At 37.9% G+C, this 24,245-nt stretch overlaps 1 protein-coding gene across 5 annotated transcripts in view; it reads left to right on the top strand.

The window, feature by feature from the left end:
- Positions 1 to 24,245, top strand: part of LOC145693538 (extracellular sulfatase SULF-1 homolog) — a 130,234-nt gene that overhangs the window by 39,199 nt on the left and 66,790 nt on the right. For all 5 annotated transcript variants that reach the window (XM_081769620.1, XM_081769619.1, XM_081769618.1 and 2 more), the window contains exon 4: positions 21,480 to 21,649. In XM_081769620.1, the coding sequence (XP_081625746.1) occupies positions 21,480 to 21,649 (170 nt within the window). The remainder of the gene's footprint in view (positions 1 to 21,479; positions 21,650 to 24,245) is intronic.

Here is a 24,245-nt window from a genome sequence, read left to right as displayed (position 1 = left end):
TTTTTATTATTGTGACTAAGCGGTTAGCGTACATGGTTCGGACGTGGAAGGTCCTGGTTCAAGCCTCGGTGGGTTTGCTTTCCACGTCGGTGCATGTCAAACCTTTTCTGTAATTTAATATTCTCACGCGTTATCATATATTCTTTTCAAAACTAAGCTAAATGGTTGACGTGCACACCTCATAATACATAAACGTACATAAATCGTCTATAATGACGAGTGATTTCATTACAAACAGTAAAACCCGATTGGACCATGATTAAAAATGAAAACAAACAGGTACGGTAAAACAAATATGTAATGGGAAAAAAGGAATTGAGCAGCGTGAATTTGAGTTGATTTTTTTTGATTTTTAGTTTAGCGTCCCTTTCAGTAGCGAGGCTATATGAGACGTGGACCTACTGATTAACGTGGAATCCGAACCACATGAGCTCCCGCCGGGAATCGAACCCTGGTCTCCCACGCCAAAGGCGCGTATGCTAACCGCTTAGTTCGGGAAATCATAACATTCATGATAAATTCTTAACTAAGCAATTCATGTAAAGGTCCTGAGTTTGATTCCCCTGGCGGTGACGTTCAGAATCTCATTATGAAAGCACGTGTACTAAAAATCAAAGTTTTTTTTAAAATAATTATGTTACTGAAATGTGTGTTTTATTGCTGTCAAACTCGAAACCATTACATCAGCATGTAACTGACCTGCCATTCTATAGTGATAAAAAAAGAATGCATGAATGAATGTTTCAACAGTACTGAGATGTGATAAAATACGCGTAACCATTTTTTTTTTCTACTCACAACGACCTTTAAATGATGCGCTTGCAAGTTGAAGAGATTTACCAACCATTAACGTTATACATACGTAATTGTCAAAACAAAATCTGTATAGCGTAAATCTTTTAACCACATATTCATGCACTCGTGGCTAAGTGGTTAGCGTACATGCTTCTAACGTGGAAGGTCCTGGTTCAATCCTCGGTGGGGTTTGCTTTCCCACGTCGGAGCGTTGTCAAGCCTTTTCTGAAATTTAATATTCTCATGCGTTATCATACATTCTTTTTCAAAACTAAGCTAAATGATTGACGTACACGCCTCTGGCCTTGGTTCAATCCCGGGCGGTTGCTCGAATATCACGTTAAGCTGAAGGGGCCGCTAATGCTTTCAAAGGGAATCGAACCATATTATTCTCAGGCATAGTTTTTAATATTTTGTAATGTATTCTTTTCAAAACTAAGCGCACACATTTTCTGACCATGGTTCAATTCCCGACGGGAGTTCACTGAAGGGTCGCTAAACATATCATTTATCGTGCTTACTTCTAATGTGTGGGGATCCTGATTCGTACTCCCACTTTCCCATTCCACTAATTTCTTCATAGTCTAAATATTTCGTACTAAAAGTAAAACAGTGTATGAGTGATCCACCCCCACAAATATAAAATAAAAATGATTTTCGAATCTTGGGTGACAAATAAAATCTCACTGAACTTACCTCAAATTCAATGAACAAAAAGTCGGTGCAGTAAAGCTTAAATGAAGACACTTCTAAAAAAGCAGATCTTCTTCACTTCACAGTTGAGAGCGATGTAGGCTTTGAAAAATGAAATTTAGATTTTTATTTAGGTCGTTGTGAAAACGATGTCACCGTCAGCCAATCAGAAACGAGGAAATTTATAAAATGACATCACAACGAACCAATCAAAACGCTCGCTGCTTTTGTCATGAATCACGAACCAAAACGATGTGTAACAATCGATCGTGACGTCATTCACGTTTCTCAATAGTTACAACATCTAGTATCACAGTTCTGATCCCAAATGCTTTCTGTCAGGATCATGTCACTACTTGTCGTAACTGTGACGACATTTCATTTTCCTCATATTCCATACGAGAATGTCAATGTTTGCTTTTTTTTCCATGAATCATGCTGACACGTTCGTAGTAAAACTAAAGTAATGCGATTCGCTGACGTTTGCATTTTTTTTTTCAATCATATGTACTTCTATGTCGTCACACAAAGAAGTCTATCAGCATTTTATTTTAATCCACGAACGGAAGCGTTACACTGTCAGATTTATTTTCTTAAAGTATATGTGTATCCTTTTCAAGAACCATGGTTCGAAACCCACCAAGCACGATTAAAACCGAATTCATTCATAGCTAAGCGGTTAGGATACACATCTTTGGTTTGAAAGACCTGAGTTCGATTCCTGGAGAAACATTTCTTAGGATTTTTCTAAAACTTGTTTCAATTTCTAGTTCGAAAATTTTAAAAGTTTAGTTCGATAAAAAGTTTGATTTGAGAAGTGTTACACTGTCAGATTTATTTTCTTAAAGTATATGTGTATCCTTTTCAAGGACCATGGTTCGAAACCCACCAAGATCGATTAAAACCGAATTCATTTAAGCGGTTAGCATACACATCTTTGGTTTGAAAGACCTGAGTTCGATTCCTGGAGAAACATTTCTTAGGATTTTTTCTTAAACCTGGTTTCAATTTCTAGTTCGAAAATTTTAAAAGTTTAGTTCGATAAAAAGTTTGATTTGAAAATTTTTAGATGTGATTTACATCTTTAGTTCGAAACTTTTGTTTTTAAAAAATGTTTTAGTTCGACAAAATTTTGTTTCAATTTTTTTTAGTTCGAAATTTTTTTGGGTTCGAAAATTTTTTGTTTGAAACTTTTTTTTTGTTTCAAAATTTTTAGTTCGAAAATTTTTTTTTGTTTGAAAATTTTTGTTTAAAATTTTTTTAGTTTTGAAATTTTTTTAGTTCGAAAAAATTTTTAGTTTAAAATTTCTTGTACTCTGCGGAACCGTTTCGAAAAGAATCGGAGCAGTTTAGGTAAGAAAAATCGGGCAACACTGTTTCCATAATTGAAGCGCTTACTGAGCGTTTAAAAAATCGCTTAAACTCACAACAATGTGTTATAAGAAATCTACAAGCGACACCCCTCTTTCACCATTGTTACTTCCAGAGACATAGGCTACTAATTCAAGGACAGGATCTCCATCAAGGTAAAAAAGCTGGTAATCATCTTATCTGTCAAAGAGAACGATAATATTTAATGTAAACTTCAGTACAATATCATGATACCAAAAAAGGGTTATTTAAGGATGAGGTTGAACCCTTCATGGGAACTTTACGCATAACCATTAAAAAAAAAAAATCCCGGTCTAGGATGGATCGCTGTCATATCGCTCTGTATTTCCCTCATGAACTGGGGGGGGGTAAGATCATGTGACTTCTATCCACCAATCAAAATTGAGGTACCAAAACACGCATCTTACCTGTAAAAGGAAACAAATAAGTGAGGGGTTTTCCCATGTAATCTGTTCACTGTGTGGCGGGTCTAAAATCATGTGACCTCTATCAACCAATCAGAATCGAGATACCAAATTATACATCAGAAAGGACACCCTAATTTCAAAAATCCTAGGACCTAAAATCACGTGATCTCTATCATCCAATCAGAATCAAGGAACCAAAGCACTCATCTTACCCGTAAAAGGGAACGAATTTTTTTTTTAAATCCCAGAGCCTAAGATCACGTGACCTCTGTCAGCCAATCATCAGCGTGGTACCAAAGCATTCATGTTACCCATAAAAGGGAACGAATTTCAAATATCCCAGGGTATAAGATCACGTGATATCTGTCAACCAATCATAAACACTCATCTTACCCGTAAAAGGGAACAATTTTCAAAAATCCCGGGTGAGGGATTTCCCCACAGGGTGACTCATGACGTCATACCACGTGACCTGAAAATTTGAATTTCCCGCGTGGGCGGGGCCTAACGTCACGTGACCTCTCTCAGCCAATCAGAATCGAGAAAATTTTTGCTGACTCGGCTCAATATACGCCGGGGCCTACTACTATTAGCTAACCATCCAATGATCACTCTACGTTGGCCGAATTAGTATTTCGCTATTGGGCGATGCTTCATGGACTGTATTTTTTAAGAAATGTAACTGCGAAATCTTTATTCCGATGCCTGGACGCTTGTCATTTTTATCTATCATTATGGCTTTTTTCTAAATCCATATATTTCTACAGGTTCGTTTTTCAAAGTACAAATTAAGCTTCATTAAAACAAACAAGTTTCATGGGAACTAGCTTTCGTAAGGGAAAAAAAAAACATGGTACGTGATATGTGTTTATTTTGAGGCCTAATTATAAACATGACCCAGAGTTGAAATCGATCTCCCATTTTAAATAATAATAATAATAATAATAATAATAATAATAATAATAATAATAATAATAATAATAATAATAATAATATTTTCTCACTTCTATCACTTTAAACGTCTACTATGATTCCTTAGGAAAGTTCAGACGAGCTATTCAAAATAATCGAAGCATACACATTTCGGGTATAGTGTTTTGTGAGGTGCCGGTAGCCAGAGCCGAAACTACGGTTACCTAAGAACACCACCACAAATAAAAATAAAATAATTGAAGTGGAGTGACTGGGAATATTCAAATCAAAAGATATATTTGCATAAAATGCAAATCACAACACATCTAAAAGGATTTCTTCCCTCTTGGAGATAAAGGTACTCTCCTGCAAGAGCCGCCACTCCCTCTAGTAAGTCGGTAGAGCATAAAATTGTTAGTAATTTGGAACAGCAGAGCTCAGGGTCTTCTGCATAACAGCCATGGTCAATGACGTTACTATAGTGAGTCAGTTCAAAAATTACTAAAATAGGTTAAAAGAAAAAAAGAAAATCTATACTTTAAAATTTACAGGTAGCAGCCTGTACTTGAGCTCACTATCTCATGACTGTTATATGGTTCCTTGGGCAGTAATACTCTCTCTGAGGCCCCATTCAGAGAGCCGGTCAGACATACACAAACAAGGGAAAATGCCTCCTTGTATCGCTTTCCTGAAAACAAACATTTCATTAGTACAGGTACTCACCCTACAGCAAATTGAGTAGACATGAATTCTGGTAAGAGATGGTAGTTTTATTTTCATAGGAACCAGGAACGTAAAGATGAGAGTTGTGAAGAAAGCCACACTCCAATACACTGATATTATAACTTTTCACGTAGTGCACTACCACACACACACTTGTATATATATATTTATATTTTTTGATTTATCTCTTTATATCACTGCTTCATAATATAAAATAACAAAAGGAGGATAAGCCTAAACCTGATGTTAAAGATCTGTCTGACCTTTTTAAGATAAAAAAACAATGATCTATATACAACTTTCTTATCTCCTCATTTTGTGAGTTTCTGGTCTCTAAACAGTTTAGAGAGGAGAGAAATATTTCACAGTAATTATCATATTTAAATGAATGTGTAGATAAACAAACAGATTGAAACTTAAAAAAAAAACTCTTAATAGGTTTGATGCACTGTTTCTGTTGTTCACTAGTTGTTGTTGCACAGTTCTAGTTGAATTTCACAGAGTCCTTCTGCATTGTCATTCCACTGCGAAGAGAAATGTTCCTCATAAGCTATGGTACACTGGATACTGACATTTCACGAGGGAACTTGTAGTATCTCTTCTAAACAAGCAAATTAAATTCTTGAAACCTTGTTCAAAATGTCCAAGGACAGGCACGGCGTAAAGGCGTTACCGGCCTATGTTAATATCTCTACTTGAGATATTGTAAGTTACGTATTTCCCCCATACTGGAAGAGTATGTTTTCCCATATTAAAAGTGAGTTGTTTGACAAGAGTCAAAGTACGTAATCTCTTTTGAGTGGCGGTTAGCACTCAGAGAATGAGCGAAGATTACATGAATATAAATGTTAACTTTCCATTGTCACTTGTTGTACTTATCACAACTTAATTTGTACGCACTATAGAAATGTGTACAGCTTCACACATTCTGTGAATTCACTGGAAAGTGATATAAAAACATGAGTTCTCTACACACTCGCGTAGACTGTTGTTCACAGGACCTCCACGGGAACCGGAAAATTGTTCACACGTGTCCTGGGTTATCAAACACTATGTAAGTGAAGTCAGATGACTTCCTTACCACGGAAAATTTCGTGTTCTCACTCGAAGCTACTAAGTTGAACTCCCCTGTTCTCTCTCGAAAACAAGTATATCTATTCACAAAAAACAAGGAAACGAGGAAACTCGCTTCCTCCAGTCTCTCTCACAAAGGTTTTGTCCCTTCAGGCTATTCTCACAGGTGGTCCTTACCGCAAAACACAGTTTGGTTGCTTCTGGGAGCAACTTCAACCCTTCACCCCTGTGACAAGTGCTGCCCTATGTAACTTGCGGAGATCTGTGAACTTTCTGCTCCTAGCAGAAATCTTTGAGAGTATTCAAAACAATAAGTTTTCTTCACTCATTATACTCATATGGAAATAGAAAAATATATGTTAAAATACACAAAAATAAAAAATAACATTTTTACAATACATTGACATTATATTCACACACTGTCATCTCTCCCAGAAGCCGAAGTAAGCCCAATTTCCTGTGGCCGTCTTTCAAGCTGTCTGCTACTAATGCCACCATGTTTGCAAGGAGAGGGATATAGGAAACATCTTTGTTTATAGTTAAATTTTGAAAATTACAAGATACAAATGTCTTGTACGGCTAGGGATCACGCTGATAAAATAAATCAGAATTTTGTGCTGTATTTCCAAGAACGTGTTGAGCGTACTACGTAAATATTAATATTATACATAGAAAATAAGTCAAAACAGAGTATACATTTTTAAACTGGTGTTGCATCTTGGGAACAAACTAAAGGCTCGCTGGCTGACGTTACTGGTCTTCTGAGAAGAGGGGGGAGGAAGTGACGCTAGAGCTCGCTACATAGAAAATCACACCTATAGAAAACTAAAATCTCGCATGTAGAAGCGAAAAAGTTTATGACTTTTGAAACAATACAAACGGTGTGTTTCGACCCACTGTATCAACGTCAGTGTGGTTCCACTAAGGAAGTTCGTAGGCTACTTCCTGTGTATAAAGATTCTTATTTAGTTCCTATTCTGGTTATTTCTTTCCATGGTGAGTTGTGAGGGACCTCACATCTTGAATTCTAGGCGACAAAAAGTCGGGAAAGAAAAAAAAACTTCTCTCAGCGCTCGCTCTATCTTCCAGCGTTCTGAAATTCATGTATGATTCCCATAGAATCTGCTTATTTCCTCTTTAATTAATCCTTCATTTATGCTTTAATATCATTTCTTCCATCATCCCCTGTAAGCTATACATTATTCAAAGACTCAGTAATTAGATGCAACCCATAAATACACTATAACTTGCCTATAAAAGGAATAAACACAATTGACATAAATACAATATAATACAATATTGTATTAATATTTACGTACTACGCTCGGTGTTTTACACATCATTACTTATAATATCTAATTAATATGCACTGAGTATGCTAATATAAGCAATTAATTATACCACCAAATCATTATATTTACATATCAATATGTAAATGTGCCCCTCATCTGCATTTCAATATGCAGATGATGGAGAAGGACATGGGCCTTCTACAGTATTTTCCCCCCTATGATTCTAGGTGCTGTACTTTCTAGTACAGGACGTAGATCATAAAGAGGGCACATTTTCGTTCCTGAAAATATAGGTACACAAGACATCCAATGTTTTTTTAAAAAAAAACAAAGTTAAACACACAGTAAACATAATAAATGAAATAACAAATACTCAAAAGCTAACTATCGAGAATTCAGTGTTCCCTAAGTTTACTTAAACATAAATGACATAAGTTCCCATACATACACTAATACTCTAATACACTAGTTCACTGAATATACACTAACACTAACACTATTTACACATGTCAAATCCGGTAAGTGATGCATAAATGAGTGACCTGTTTCATCTGTAGCAGTTGGAACAACGGATGGAAAATTCTGAGCTTTCATGTGTTAGCATCTATAAGATTTCAGTTGCCACTGACGGAACGCAGTTCCTTTACGTTCCGGGTGTTCTATAATCCAACACCTCCTTCACTTTCGCCGGATCTTTACCGATACCGGATTGCGAAAGATGGAGTCCAAGTATGTGCAAAGACTTTCTGGCAAAATTGCACTTTTTCAGCCTGAGAGTTAGGCCGCCCGCAGTGAGTAAACCCAACACTCTGTCGAGGTGTACTAAGTGATCATCGAAGCTCCTGTCGGCTAAAATTAAATCATCAACATAAGCGCCGCAGTACTCTCTAGCTTCAGATCCAATCAGCATATCTAATGCTCTGACGCAAGAAGCAAGGCTTTGTTTCGTCCCAAATGGAAGTTTCTGGAAAACATACGAAATGCCTTCATGTAGGAACCCTAGATATTTCTGGTCGCTTTCTTTTACTTTAATCTGCAAAAACATCTCGGTTGCATCGACACAGCTGAACCAAGAATTGTCGCAAATGTCTTGGAGAACAGATAGGGGTGGCATTGGTCTGTCGGAAAGATCACCTGAAATTTTGGCCAGAGCTCGACCATCAATACAGACCCGAATACGTCCATCACTCTTCGGCGTCACTATCAGAGGGTTAATATACGCTGTAGGCTGTTTCTTGATGACACCCCAGGCCAACCAACGCGAAATTTCATTAGATACTAAATTCCTGAATCTCTTTGGGTAAGGATACAATTTTGTCTTGATGGGACGTTCGTCCGTTACTCCAATCTCATGCTCGTAGTTAGCTATGCAACCAGGCTTGACATCAAAAAGCGCTTGGTGCTTTAGAAGAACAGCTTTCAAACTTTCTCTTTGGGAGGCTGAGAGATCTGAGTAGTTCGAGACAAACTCCTCTATATCTGAATGGGAGGCACGTGTGTTCACTTTCATCCACTCTTCTGGTGGGAATACATGAACTGCCATTTCTTGGGCACTTGGGAATCTACCATCATCCAAGTTCGGGGCACGAGCTGCCTTTTCTCTGCAGGTCTTGGGCTCATTCTGTGCGCTAACCCGTATGGCCTTCCGTCTTTCGTCTGACGGGGAAAAATTACACTCAAAAGTATCTACTTCGTCTATAAAACTATAAGGTTTCTCGCACTCTCCATTCAATTCTAAACAACGAACTACTAGATCCTCAGTCTCGCAATCTACTGATCTAAACTTCACTTCTACATCATGAGGATGTTTGAGATGTAGAAGGCCGGTGTCATAGTCTAACACAGCACGAGATTCGGTAAAGAAGTTGGAACCTAAAATCAAAGATCTGTTCAGACATGAAATAATAATGCCTAGAGTATGAAATTCCTTCCCATGTATCTCAATGACTAACAGCGTTTGGCCTATGATCGTCGCTGATTTACTTCCAAAAGCAGACGTAACCCGTATATTCTTCGCACTCAAAAATGCGGGTGTGGGGTGGCTATTTGAGACAGTGTCCCAAATATCTTTCGAAATTGCAGAGCAAGTAGCCCCTGTATCCAATAAAGAATTAACCTCTTTTCCAAACAATACTACTTTAATCTCTGGCAGTGAGATGACGTTATTGGTAGGTAGTTCCTCATTACAAGAATCAAACAAATTTCTAAAAATGCCATTCGCCTCTTCATATATAGCCCTATCTAAATCGATGTGTTCTCCAGTCCTACTCAATAATGTTAACTTATTTTCCAACATGCCTTCTCTGAAATGCTTCTTTGACTTAATTGCTAAACAAATTTTACAATTTTCTTCTTTTTCTTCTATATTTTCAAAAATTTGTTTTACTGCGGTTTCACAAGAGTTTTCATCTAAATGTATATTTTCTACGTTCTCTTCTAAATGTCGCACATACTTGGAATTTAAAGTTGACAACTCAGATGTACTCATTTTCTCCATTTCCATCTTACCGTTGTTCCAAGCACATGCGGACAATCCTCATTCTCGTGTAGCAGAAGAAGAGGATTGGTTACTCCTGGAATTATGTTTTGGCTGGTAGAAGGGGGCGCACGGTCATATCGTTCTAACAATTGAATTTCCTCGTCCTCGTGACGGAAGGAATTTCCTTGTGGTCTATCCGTACTGCGCATTCCACCCCTCCTACTGCGGGCTCCACGAACGTTGTTGTGGGTGGAGTGGGAGTTCCCCCCACGTGACCAGCCAGACGACCCACTTCCGCTGCTCTGGCTTCGAGGCGGGGAGCGCTGGTGGTTGTTTTGGTTCGTGTGTTGTTGTCTCTGTCTCTGGTAAGGACGCTGGTTCTCTCTCGTTCTGTTTTTCTTTCGAACAGCGTGCTTACCGCTATGGCCAGAGGGGTTATTGTCTTCATTTTCTATGCTCACTTGGAGCATGTTGACCCCTTTCCTCTGGTTGGTTTGATAGAACTGGTCGCGATTAGTCATCGACGACTGCAGTTCTTGTACCAAATTCAAGAGTTCTGCTATGGTCTTAGGGCGAGACGAGACTATCGCCCTAAATAGCCAATTCGGGAAATACCTCGGGAGTACCTTTAATAAAGTTGCATCAGACATGCGGGGCTCCAATATGCTATTTTTGTGTAGCAAATCTAAGAGATATTCCGCCGGGGATTTGTGTACCCTACTATCAAAGTGGGATGTGAGAATGTTCGCCCTTAGGTTAGCCAGCCGCTCTTCGCTAAGGTAGCATTGCCTAAAATTGTATACGAAATCTTCATAACTCTTAATTTTGCTTCGGTTCACCTGGAACAATTGGTAACAGGTGTTCCGGACCGCTCGAGGGATGAAGCTGAGTCTCATCTCGTCCGGTACTCCAGTGACCTCGAAGTACCGGTCGAGATCTTGGAGGAAATTAAAAGTTTCAGTCTCTGATTCTGTTCCCATGTACACAGGTAAAGTGACGTCCCTGTGTATGAGACCTAGTGCAGTCGCTAAGCTTTGTCTCGTCTCATGGGTACATGAGCGAGACGTCGACGGAACAGGTTCTGTCTCGTGGGAAGTAGCGAGGTTCCCAGGTTGAGAACCGGGCAGATCGCGACTCGAGGCGTTGTTCGGTGAAGTAGGACGTTCTTGTGTGTTGGAGACGGAGATGTTTGCGAGTCTCCCCTCAATCACCTCACTCGTCTCCTTTTTGTATGGAGTTCTTCCACTCCTCCATTTTCTTTTCAAGTTGTGTGCACACCTCTTGAACAGTGTCTTGCATCTGTTGGATGCTACCGTTACATTCAGATCTGATCTCCTCGAGTGGCGTTTCCTGCTCTAGTTCCCCCCTGATCCTGGCTAGTTGGGAAGCGAAACTCGCTTCCACTCGCCTGACCTGGTTATTCAGTTGGAGTGTGGTCTGTTCGACACGAGACGAGACCTGTTTTACACTTTCAGAAAGCTCTGTGTAATTTTCCTCTAATTTCCTCGTGGTTTCAGTGACGCGTGAGTTGAGATCTTCACGAGCGCCTTCAATCTCCCCCCTAAGCTCGACTGTGGTGATCTCTAGTCGCTCAGTCAACTCACGTTCACTCTGCTCAAGTCTCGAACTCATGGATTCCAACTGGAGTTCAAGACGAGCATTGCTAGACTCAATAGCCTGCTCTAGCCTTTTGCTATTTTGTCTAGTTTCTGTACGGACTTGTTCTAAAGTGCTGGTACTTTCCTCTATTTTCCTTTCTAACTTTTCCAACCCCTTTGAGCTTTCTCCTAGTTTCAAGTTCAAATCTTCCTTTAATCCTCGAAAAAGTTCACTTAGCATGGCGGCTAAATGTTCATGACCTCCGTTTTCCAAAGAGCTACCTACATGTTTGGCTGGGCTAACTTCACTTTGATTTTCTATCGTTCCTTCCCTTTCCTCCCGCAACGGCACTTCCGGTTCCCTACCTGTGACTGGCGGGACCGTTTCCACCACGTCAGCGTCTCCCACTACGCTGATGGTGTGCTCATTGTCGCTATGTACTTCAACAAGTACCTCATCTGAGAGCTCGTCAGCTCTCTGACCGAAGTCTTCATTCATGAACTCTTTTTCCATACTTTCAACCTTTCGAGCCTGTGCTCGCGTTAAGACCATTTACAATTAAAAAAAACGGAAATTACAAGGTTTCTTCCCCCCAAAGTTATAAAAAAAACTGAATTCTCTAAACACAGTGTTGGTAATCAAAATTATTCAAAACACAAATAAATTTCAAACACAAGACACCTTCGTTCTTGGAAATTTTTCGGGAAGAGAAACAAACATATACCGAAAATTTAATACAAACTGTATGCCGACCAGTGAGTATATAAGGTATACTCTATGCCCTTAACGCTGCTGGCGCCAAGATTTTTGTGAGGTGCCGGTAGCCAGAGCCGAAACTACGGTTACCTAAGAACACCACCACAAATAAAAATAAAATAATTGAAGTGGAGTGACTGGGAATATTCAAATCAAAAGATATATTTGCATAAAATGCAAATCACAACACATCTAAAAGGATTTCTTCCCTCTTGGAGATAAAGGTACTCTCCTGCAAGAGCCGCCACTCCCTCTAGTAAGTCGGTAGAGCATAAAATTGTTAGTAATTAGGAACAGCAGAGCTCAGGGTCTTCTGCTTAACAGCCATGGTCAATGACGTTACTATAGTGAGTCAGTTCAAAAATTACTAAAATAGGTTAAAAGAAAAAAATCTATACTTTAAAATTTACAGGTAGCAGCCTGTACTTGAGCTCACTATCTCATGACTGTTATATGGTTCCTTGGGCAGTAATACTCTCTCTGAGGCCCCATTCAGAGAGCCGGTCAGACATACACAAACAAGGGAAAATGCCTCCTTGTATCGCTTTCCTGAAAACAAACATTTCATTAGTACAGGTACTCACCCTACAGCAAATTGAGTAGACATGAATTCTGGTAAGAGATGGTAGTTTTATTTTCATAGGAACCAGGAACATAAAGATGAGAGTTGTGAAGAAAGCCACACTCCAATACACTGATATTATAACTTTTCACGTAGTGCACTACCACACACACACTTGTATATATATATTTATATTTTTTGATTTATCTCTTTATATCACTGCTTCATAATATAAAATAACAAAAGGAGGATAAGCCTAAACCTGATGTTAAAGATCTGTCTGACCTTTTTAAGATAAAAAAAACAATGATCTATATACAACTTTCTTATCTCCTCATTTTGTGAGTTTCTGGTCTCTAAACAGTTTAGAGAGGAGAGAAATATTTCACAGTAATTATCATATTTAAATGAATGTGTAGATAAACAAACAGATTGAAACTTAAAAAAAAAACTCTTAATAGGTTTGATGCACTGTTTCTGTTGTTCACTAGTTGTTGTTGCACAGTTCTAGTTGAATTTCACAGAGTCCTTCTGCATTGTCATTCCACTGCGAAGAGAAATGTTCCTCATAAGCTATGGTACACTGGATACTGACATTTCACGAGGGAACTTGTAGTATCTCTTCTAAACAAGCAAATTAAATTCTTGAAACCTTGTTCAAAATGTCCAAGGACAGGCACGGCGTAAAGGCGTTACCGGCCTATGTTAATATCTCTACTTGAGATATTGTAAGTTACGTATTTCCCCCATACTGGAAGGGTATGTTTTCCCATATTAAAAGTGAGTTGTTTGACAAGAGTCAAAGTACGTAATCTCTTTTGAGTGGCGGTTAGCACTCAGAGAATGAGCGAAGATTACATGAATATAAATGTTAACTTTCCATTGTCACTTGTTGTACTTATCACAACTTAATTTGTACGCACTATAGAAATGTGTACAGCTTCACACATTCTGTGAATTCACTGGAAAGTGATATAAAAACATGAGTTCTCTACACACTCGCGTAGACTGTTGTTCACAGGACCTCCACGGGAACCGGAAAATTGTTCACACGTGTCCTGGGTTATCAAACACTATGTAAGTGAAGTCAGATGACTTCCTTACCACGGAAAATTTCGTGTTCTCACTCGAAGCTACTAAGTTGAACTCCCCTGTTCTCTCTCGAAAACAAGTATATCTATTCACAAAAAACAAGGAAACGAGGAAACTCGCTTCCTCCAGTCTCTCTCACAAAGGTTTTGTCCCTTCAGGCTATTCTCACAGGTGGTCCTTACCGCAAAACACAGTTTGGTTGCTTCTGGGAGCAACTTCAACCCTTCACCCCTGTGACAAGTGCTGCCCTATGTAACTTGCGGAGATCTGTGAACTTTCTGCTCCTAGCAGAAATCTTTGAGAGTATTCAAAACAATAAGTTTTCTTCACTCATTATACTCATATGGAAATAGAAAATATATGTTAAAATACACAAAAATAAAAAATAACATTTTTACAATACATTGACATTATATTCACACACTGTCATCTCTCCCAGAAGCCGAAGTAAGCCCAATTTCCTGTGGCCGTCTTTCAAGCTGTCTGCTACTAATGCCACCATGTTTGCAAGGAGAGGGATATAGGAAACATCTTTGTTTATAGTTAAATTTTGAAAATTACAAGATACAAATGTCTTGTACGGCTAGGGATCACGCTGATAAAATAAATCAGAATTTTGTGCTGTATTTCCAAGAACGTGTTGAGCGTACTACGTAAATATTAATGTTATACATAGAAAATAAGTCAAAACAGAGTATACATTTTTAAACTGGTGTTGCATCTTGGGAACAAACTAAAGGCTCGCTGGCTGACGTTACTGGTCTTCTGAGAAGAGGGGGGAGGAAGTGACGCTAGAGCTCGCTACATAGAAAATCACACCTATAGAAAACTAAAATCTCGCATGTAGAAGCGAAAAAGTTTATGACTTTTGAAACAATACAAACGGTGTGTTTCGACCCACTGTATCAACGTCAGTGTGGTTCCACTAAGGAAGTTCGTAGGCTACTTCCTGTGTATAAAGATTCTTATTTAGTTCCTATTCTGGTTATTTCTTTCCATGGTGAGTTGTGAGGGACCTCACATCTTGAATTCTAGGCGACAAAAAGTCGGGAAAGAAAAAAAAAAACTTCTCTCAGCGCTCGCTCTATCTTCCAGCGTTCTGAAATTCATGTATGATTCCCATAGAATCTGCTTATTTCCTCTTTAATTAATCCTTCATATATGCTTTAATATCATTTCTTCCATCATCCCCTGTAAGCTATACATTATTCAAAGACTCAGTAATTAGATGCAACCCATAAATACACTATAACTTGCCTATAAAAGGAATAAACACAATTGACATAAATACAATATAATACAATATTGTATTAATATTTACGTACTACGCTCGGTGTTTTACACATCATTACTTATAATATCTAATTAATATGCACTGAGTATGCTAATATAAGCAATTAATTATACCACCAAATCATTATATTTACATATCAATATGTAAATGTGCCCCTCATCTGCATTTCAATATGCAGATGATGGAGAAGGACATGGGCCTTCTACAGTTTGTTCACGATAATGCTTGACCGCACACCACTAGATGCATCCAAGAATGTTACAGCAGTCCCGTTGGGATCCTTTTGATTTCTACGTATGGCCTGGACTTGGTGCAGAATGACTACCAAGTCATCAGGCACATGAAACAGTGGCTTGCATCGCGTCGCGCCGTTTCGATGATGACAATGCGCTTCAAGGTGGTTTTAACCCTTCAACTGACATAATATATGAGCAAAAATTATATCCGTGGGGCCAAAACGTAATTTTGATTTTTCTCATTTTATTTGGATCGATTCTGCGTACTGCTTGTATATAATCTTCGAAAAAAAAAAGTGTGAGGCATCCATAAGTGCCACGCGGCACATATTTATAAAAACAGTGAGGCCTCATGGCGGTTAAAGGGTTAAAGCATGACTTCAATATCAGGCAAAGTAATAAAAAATCAGATTTTGTAAGACGCTGTGAAAAGTGGCTCGATTTGAATGGCGATTATATCGAAAAAAAAAACTAATGTAACGTTATATTTGTGTCATTGACAACCAAACGGGAGTTTTTCTTTATTATTATTATTATTATTATTATTATTATTATTATTATTATTATTATTATTATTATTATTATTATTATTATTATTATTATTATTACCCTCGTATGAACATCTTAATTGGACGTGAACTAAACTAAAGTAGTAAGTTTTGAATTATGTGAATTTTAAGGAAGCCATAGTGACAAATGCCATGTGACAAACGTAACAATCTTCAGAAGTCTATATACTGCTTAATCGACTTTCGCACATTTCTCGACAGGTTTCGTAACTTGTCAAACTTTCCATGTGTAATTTTTAATTCACTTATTTGTAATAATTACTGACATTCATTTGTCTGGCAATGAACGAAAAACCTAGACGGGTAAGTTTATGAAGTGTTCAAAAATAAAATGATCACAATTATGGAAAGAGAATCAGTCAAGTGGAACCCGTTGCAATTTATTTTTTGTTTATTGTAGTCTTCTTTAGCTGAGACTTGTGCTTTCATCTTTACGTGATTACAATCTAGATACAAAAGTGAAGGACCATCTTTCACGTGCCAAATTAAAAGTTCTGATTGTTTGTGTGTTTCATGAACTTTGCAATAAACACGCTTAGAATTGTTTCTTCCCTTTTAAACCTCAAGTTGTTTGAAGAGTTCTTGATAGCAAACTTTCATTTCATGTTAGATAAAGAAGGGGGGGGGAGGATTGTCAGAATTCAGTTGTTACTTTCTGTAACTGTCAAACTTTCAGTTGAGAATATTTTCTGTGTCCCTTCCTGATGTAAAAGTTTCAGAAAGTACAGGAGAAGTGAAAACAACTGTCAGCAATTCGAATCGTGAGTAAATAGTCGCGTGAACGTCTCCACAACTCTTATAATACATTTTTCTTCTTTCTTTAAGTGGATTAATTTTGAAATTTCGGAGTTTGATTTCCGTTTATCTATCCGTTTTCATAGGAATATTTATTGGCATTTTTTAAAAAGTTTCTTTCCAATGGGACAGGAAAGAGACATAAAGAACGGGTTCTCCCAAGATTTATTAAAGAATAATCTCATTTCATCCATCAGCAAAAGTATAGGTTAGCTGCATTTAAGGCCCCTAACAATATGTTTGTCCTCTCTGATGAAAATTTTGGTTAGACCTCTTTTTGAAACTTTTTCTTTAGTTCAGTTCTAATAGCACACTTGACAGAACCTCAGTAAGCTAGATGGTAGCCATGGTCGAGAATTGGTGACTGAAAAAAAATAACGGTTGAAAAATACGCTGGCCAACGTTGGCCAACCACCAATTTACCGTCATTCATCCATAAGTTTTTTTTTAATAACATTTGATGAATACGCTGGCCCCACGTTGGTCAACCAACAACTTGCCGTCATTCATACATAAGTTGTGAAAAATGTAACAGTTGAAGAATACGTTGGCCAATCAACAACTTGCCGTCATTCATCCATGAGTTTTGAAAATATAACAGTTGAAGAATACGCTGGCCCAACGTTCGCCACTCACCGATTTGTCTTCATTCATCCATAAGTTTTGAAAGAATAACAGTCGAAGAGTACGTTGGCTCAACGTTGGCCAGCCACCAATTTGCCGTCGTTCATCTATAAATTTAAAAAAAACAGTTGAAAAATAACTAACCTAATGTTGGCCAACCAACAACTAGCCGTCATTCATCCATAAGTTTTGAAAAAAAAAATAGTTGAAGAATAGCTGGCCCAACGTTGGCCAACCAGCAACTTGCCATCATTCATCCATAAGTTTCGACCTCGCGCTTTCGATGGCAATTTTACTTCTTTCGTGGGAGCTACGTTGGCCATCGAGTTAAATATTAAATGCTCGGTAAGGTAACCAATTATAGCATAGGCCCAACCTGGATAGCCTACCTAACGTTTCCTAGTATCAGACCTACTGTCTGTGATGATAGGGATTTTTTTTAATGTCAAGATTATTAAGTTAAATCCTATTTGCATCAGTTATTGTTTTCTTCTACATAATTTATCACGCTTTTTTTTTTACTTTTGACTATATTGCATAGTATTGTCCATATTTATTTGTCAAAAATTTTCGGCAGTTAATAGCGATTTCACCTACAGTTTCCGTAATTTGAAGGAAACCATATGTCCTCTGAATATTACGCGTGTTGACGAAATAGTGAAAGTGGATCAACGTTTTGATCTGAAGGGCATTGCCAGGGAGGTTGGCATTTCCTGTGGGAGTATTTATGACTTTGGCCACGATTCGTTGGGATGCTGAAAGGTCTTGTGTCGGTAAGTTCTTAAGCTTCTTAATAAAGTCAAGAAGAGCAAGCGACTTGCCATGTCGCTGAACCATTTGCAGCGTTATCTCAAGGAGAGCATCAGTTTTCCTGGTTCTCATTGTCATTGGCGACGAAATATGGATACTTCATTCAATTTCTGGGTCATAACAGCAGAGCAGGAACCATTTTCTACCAAGAGATTAAATTGTGTACGTAGAACGTTACTGTCGCACCCACTCGCATCTGTGAGCAGCCATTTGGAAAAAGTGTCAGGGTATTTGGAATGTTGACGATTTGGTTTTCCTGCAGGACAACGCAAAACTGCACGTGGCAAACAAAACAATCACCAAACTTCATTCTTGAGGTTCTGAGATTATGGAGCATCTCAGTCCAGACTTTGCCCGCAGTATTACCATCTTTTTGGTCCGTTGAAGAAGTTCTTGGCAGGACAGAGAGCAGGACGAACGTTGTTTGTTGTTAATTCCGTGATCAGCCGTCCTCCTACGCAGCGCGCATCGAGAAAGTTGCGGTACGGTAGAACAAGTGTCTCAACAAAAGTGGTGATTATCTGGAAAATAGACAAAGATGTGTAGAATATATATATATATCTTGTGTTTCGTTTATGGTCTGTAACGTGGTAAGGAATCAGTAGGCACAAAGACTTCGATTTGTCCTCGTATATCGTTCTGTGGAAACTTTCAGAAATAAATTATACTGAAAGTACGTAAAACTTGACCTGTTTTATTCACAAAATATTATATTGAAAAGATTTTTTTTTAAATAAGACCCAAATTGTAATTAAACAGCCTCTTTTTAGTTTCTCTTAACGGGGGTACCATCCAATACCTATCGGTACGCCATCTTTGTTTCGACTATGTGGATTTCTTTTGGGGGATTATTTTTTTAATTTCTTTCAAAATAACTGGAATTTTAATAATGCAGTTTTCGTTAAATTTTCTTCAAATCTATTTAAATATCCCTGGATTTTTCGAAATGAATTTGCATACGCTTAATATTACTTAAATTATTTAATTATTAAACTTATATGTAATAAAATATAATTTTCAAGAAATGAGAGACATTTAAATAGATTGAAGACACCAGGAAAATTAAACCTTTAAAAATTGTAATTCATTTCAAAGAAAACAAAAAAACCTCCCTGTATAGAAATAAAAATAGTGCAGGTATTCGTAATCGTTAATACGATTTGTTTATTGAAATCAATATTTCTTATAAATAGTTAAAAGTTAGATGTTACCTATCAGTTTCATTTTTGCTGCTAAACTAAATAATAATAAAAAAACAATAATAATTGTAATACTGAATCTTACTGAGTGTGGTTTTAGAGCATACATTGGGGTGGAACGACAAAACTCGATTAAAAAAAAAAAAAAAAAGACTATACGAGTGTGAAGAAGTTGCCTTACAGTGTAAATAATAATAATAATACTAAGGTAATCGGAGGGTTCTCTGAGGTTACGCAAGTACGATAAAGTTTCTTAAATTTGACATTTTTTGGTCTATTTCAGCCTCTTTTACTTTTGTATTTCCACTTCAAATACCCTTCATTGTATTTATTTATTTTTATTTTTTATTGGTTAAGTAAACTTTAAGGGAGAGATGGGGTTTAAATTTATGATGAGATTTAAAAATTATATCATATCCAAAAATGTGTAAACAAAAGAAGCCAAAGAGGCTAACATAGAAGAAGAAATGTTAAATTTATGAAACTTTATCGTACTTTCGGCACCTGAAAACAGACTCCGATTACTCTAAAATTGCATTTTTGTCTTTTTCACGCCAAAAGGCAACTTTTGCACACTATTGAAAACAAAAAATCGAGCTTTTTCGTTTCACCCTAATGCATAACAGTGATTAAAAAAAAAAGTGCGTCAAATAGAAACAAGTTGCCCTTTTTCATATAAAAGGCAAAACAAATGTAAACTGTTAAATTCAACCAACAGCGTTTTCGATTTCATACAAGTGGCTATCATAATAATAGAAACACCTGGGGAAAAAAGTACAGCTTACCAGAATAGTATGGCGTTAGATCACGATTCGCTCACAGAACAGCTCTGATGCGACATATAATGGAGTCATAGAAGTCGTGAATGAAATATTACCCATTTCATGTGTAGTTTGATTTAATTTTTAGTTTAGCGTCCCTTTCAGCAGCGAAGCTATATGAGACGTGAGCATGTGAAATCCGAACCACATGAGCTGCCACCGGGAATCGAATCCTTATCTCCCACGCCAAAGGAGCATGTGCTAACCGTTCAGACAAGAGGAGCTCTTACGTGAGAGGATAGAAGCGGGAATTTGTGGCGGATTCGTCTCTACAAAACAGACCACAAATATTCAATTGTATTTAGTTCCGGAGATTAGTGCGGGCCAGGGGAGGTGTTGAACTTCATTCCGATATTTCTCAAACCACACCAGAACAGTTCCTGCTGTGTGAATGGGCGCAGTGTCATTGCTCGGAAGTATATGTTCCATTAGGATGCATATGGTCCTCTAAAATGGCGACATAATCATAAACAGTAAAGCGTCCGGTAAGTCTCAGTACAGCAGCTCACTTCCTCACAGAACTACTTCCACGGTTGGGAGCAGGCACTACATATCATACGGTTTTTTCTGCGTCCATCACACATAAACACGGCCCGTGGTTTGAAATAAGATGAATGATACTTATCCCAGCTTATCACACGTTTCCAGTCATTATGTTGCATGTTCGCGGCACCATTGGTGTCGTGGTAAAACGGGTGGTCACTTATCAACTGTTTTCTCCGTGCAACTCGACTTCGCATGTCCATGTCATGTAATTCGCAGCGGACTATGATTGTCGACACAGGCTGTGGGAGGTACTATTTGAGTTCCACCGTCACTTGCGCTGCAGTCGCATCGCGGTTTTGAGTATGAATTCGCTTTAATGCTTGGAAGAATCTATCACTGAGATTTTCTTCCAACCAGTGTTCCTCTTCGCAGAAGTGATTTTGCTGTGAATTTTGTAGGGCGTCATCCTCTTGGACACTATCCCTCGCAACGCACCTAACATACTTGCCACGTCTACATCCCATAACCGAGCACCAATGATTACTTTTTTTAAAAAAAATCAGAGAGGTTGCTCAGTTTACATTATCTTTATCTGCTCACTTCACTGCACACTGATGTTCTACTGCTCCTCATGTAGTACTGAATTTGTCCTAACATACCGACGCTGCGGTTTTCGCCTCACCGTTGCCAGCCCAGACATATGATGTGTTTGCAACACCAGGTCTTTCTATTATTTTGATATTCATCTGTAAATTAGACTATAGGCGTATTTAGCGAAAGTAGTAATTTCAGTGTTTAGAAGCGATGTATCATGTAATGTAATATATACATGTATTTCATAGTGTTATGTTGTTTCTGTTATTTTGCAGGATTATTACCCAGATCTCATTGCGAATGACTCTATAGCCTTTCTCAGGCAATCTAAACAGTATTTCTCCAAGAAACCTGTGATGTTAGTATTAAGTTTTCCTTCTCCTCATGGTCCCGAGGATTCCGCTCCTCAGTTCAGTGATATGTTCTTCAATGTTACTTCACACCAGTAAGTTCTATAATTTAAATTGGAAAATAATTAAGTATATAAAACTGGTTACTCCTACCATGTACAAACTGAAATAAATACAGGTAACTTTCGATAACGGCAAGCATTAATTGTTAATGTGTTGTTTACTAATTGATCATTTAAAGTTAATAATGGACTCAATCGGTTGAAATTCGACGGCGAGATTGGTAAATTCCGTTCATTTGGTGCGATATTAGACGATAAACATAGATTGTTAATAACTTTACAATATAGAGAGGAGCGCGGAGCCCACTTTCACATTTGAAAATTAAATATTTCGCAGACGCGAAGTCTTTGAGTGGGTTGTGGGTAGGTGATTAGAAGGGAATATGATGCCATTTTATGTTACACGAGAATGGTGGCGCATTTACAGTTTTATTTCGGAGGGGGATGCTAACTTTAGTCCTGGAAATGTGAAAATTCTGCACGATATTTCATTTACTTTAATATAGTAAATAACATTTCGGGGGGCTTAAGCCCGGAAGCCCCCCTTAAATACGCTACTGCACGACAACAATATAAATAATTGATACAACAAATGTTACATGCATTGTAATAAGAAACTCTGCCCTATCGACCATGTTCGCCCACTGACTTCCACCTTTTCGAGCATCTGGACATGTTTCTGAACGAACATGTCTTCAACGATTAAGGCAACCCAGGATGCCTTTGAAGAATTTATTCCCGCCAGAATCTCAATTTTTTATATGCTTGCGATTCTCCTAAACTAATGGATGCTTTGCAATAATTTCAGCACGATTTTCCAACCTTTTTCAGTTTTTCCCCAGAAGTATAAGGAAAATACTCATACTTATAATCGTAGAAATTTTCTTTCAACTGAATCTAAGAATTTCTTCTTGTTTCACCCAGTGTTATAGTCAAGAGTGATCCGAAATATCAGAAAATTCATTTCTTTACACACACTGAAATTGTTAACCTTAATTTACCATTTTGGTCTGATACGTTCGTGACCCACCAAAAATTCCATCAGGAGTCACCAATGGGTCGTGATCATAGGTTGAGATTCACTGCAATATTAACTACATATATTATTACAAACTATTATTACAATTATTTAAATATGCATACAAGTATTACAAGACTTACAAGGAGAAGGCAAACTTTGGTAAGTGAACTTCGGGGCCATTTTTTGCGAGGTGGTAGTGCACATTTAAAAGTTAATATTACAAACTTTTAAAGAGTTAATATTACAAACTGGGAGAGAACGCAATGGCCAAAAATAACGGAGAAAAACAGTCTTAAAGTTTTCTACTCCGGCACATATCGTACGATGCACAAATTTATCAAGTGACGGCGTGACAGAGTGAGAAGAATCTGCGTCTCAAGTGCAAAGGGTCCCGGAGTCGATTCCCGTTCGAGTAAATCGTTTTTTTTTTTTTTTTTTTGCTTCATCCAATAAAGTAGGCATTTGGAACTATAAGTAAAATATTAATTCATCATATGCTTATAATGAATTAAAACAATAGAAATTTTCAATCACTTGTAAAATCTTTCAATGTTCAATGTTAACTAGGAACACAATCTAATCTATTCCGTAAATACTATTGTTACCGCAGTCGTTGTGTAATAAATGTTCTTGACGCTTCGTATCTACATCTGTTTGACAGTGTGCGAATTGCAAGGGGAATGAAGGGGAAGGTTATAGCAGGTAGTGGAGGTGCATACACTTTGTCCTTCACAAATCCCCACAGAAAGAAGTCACAAACAGTGAGGTCAGGTGAGCTTGGAGGCCACTTGCAAAGAACTTGATCATTGACTCATATGGGTATAACTTCTGACTTGATCATTGGGTATAACTTCTGAACCAACTGCAATCGGTACGGGTAACACCGCAAACGCTTGCGTAAGATCTTGCTTACTGTTGTTTGTGGCATCTGCAACTGTCTGCTAGCTTTACGTGTAGACTTCTGTGGGCTGTGTACGAAGGCTACTTTTACGCGCTCCACAGTTTCCTCGGAGACTGGACGTCGCCCTGAATGTCCTTTTCTTTGATCACAAATGCACCCCGTCTCAATAAAAGTTCTATGCCACTTCACAATGGATTTGTATGTGGGTGGATCAGCATTAAATTGTCGTTTGAAATCACGCTGCACTCTCATAAAACTGCTTGTTTTTGCAAATTGTAAAACGCGCCAGCTTCGTTGCTGTGGGGTGAACGCCATTTTCGATGTTACTGCCCTCTAGCTGCCCTGGTCAGAACTAGGATTCTGAAAAGATAGATGGGAAAATACTTCGAGTTTACTGAGCTCTGTACAAAATTTCATGTAAATATTCAATTAAATGTTAATTATATGGCACTTTAAAATCAGGTACTGTTTCTGTGCTCACCCTATTTTGTTTATAGTTACAATTAAAGTCTCTATTGCGTGAAGCAAAAAACAAAAAAGTTATACAGGAATCGAATCCGGAATCCTTTGCACAGGAGTCGGATATTTTCCTCACTCTGCTAAGCTGGCACTTCATAAAGTGGCGCGTCGTACGATAAATGTGTCGAGTAGAAAACTTTTTGAAGACTGTAGAAGACGGTTTTTCTCCGTTATTTTTGATCATTGCG

Source organism: Thermobia domestica, chromosome 8 (genome assembly GCF_964235325.1).
Source record: "Thermobia domestica chromosome 8, izTheDome1.hap1.1, whole genome shotgun sequence".
Classification (NCBI taxonomy): Eukaryota; Metazoa; Arthropoda; class Insecta; order Zygentoma; family Lepismatidae; genus Thermobia; species Thermobia domestica.
The sequence above is the reverse complement of the archived record's forward strand: the minus strand, read 5'-3'. Positions and strand labels throughout refer to the sequence as shown.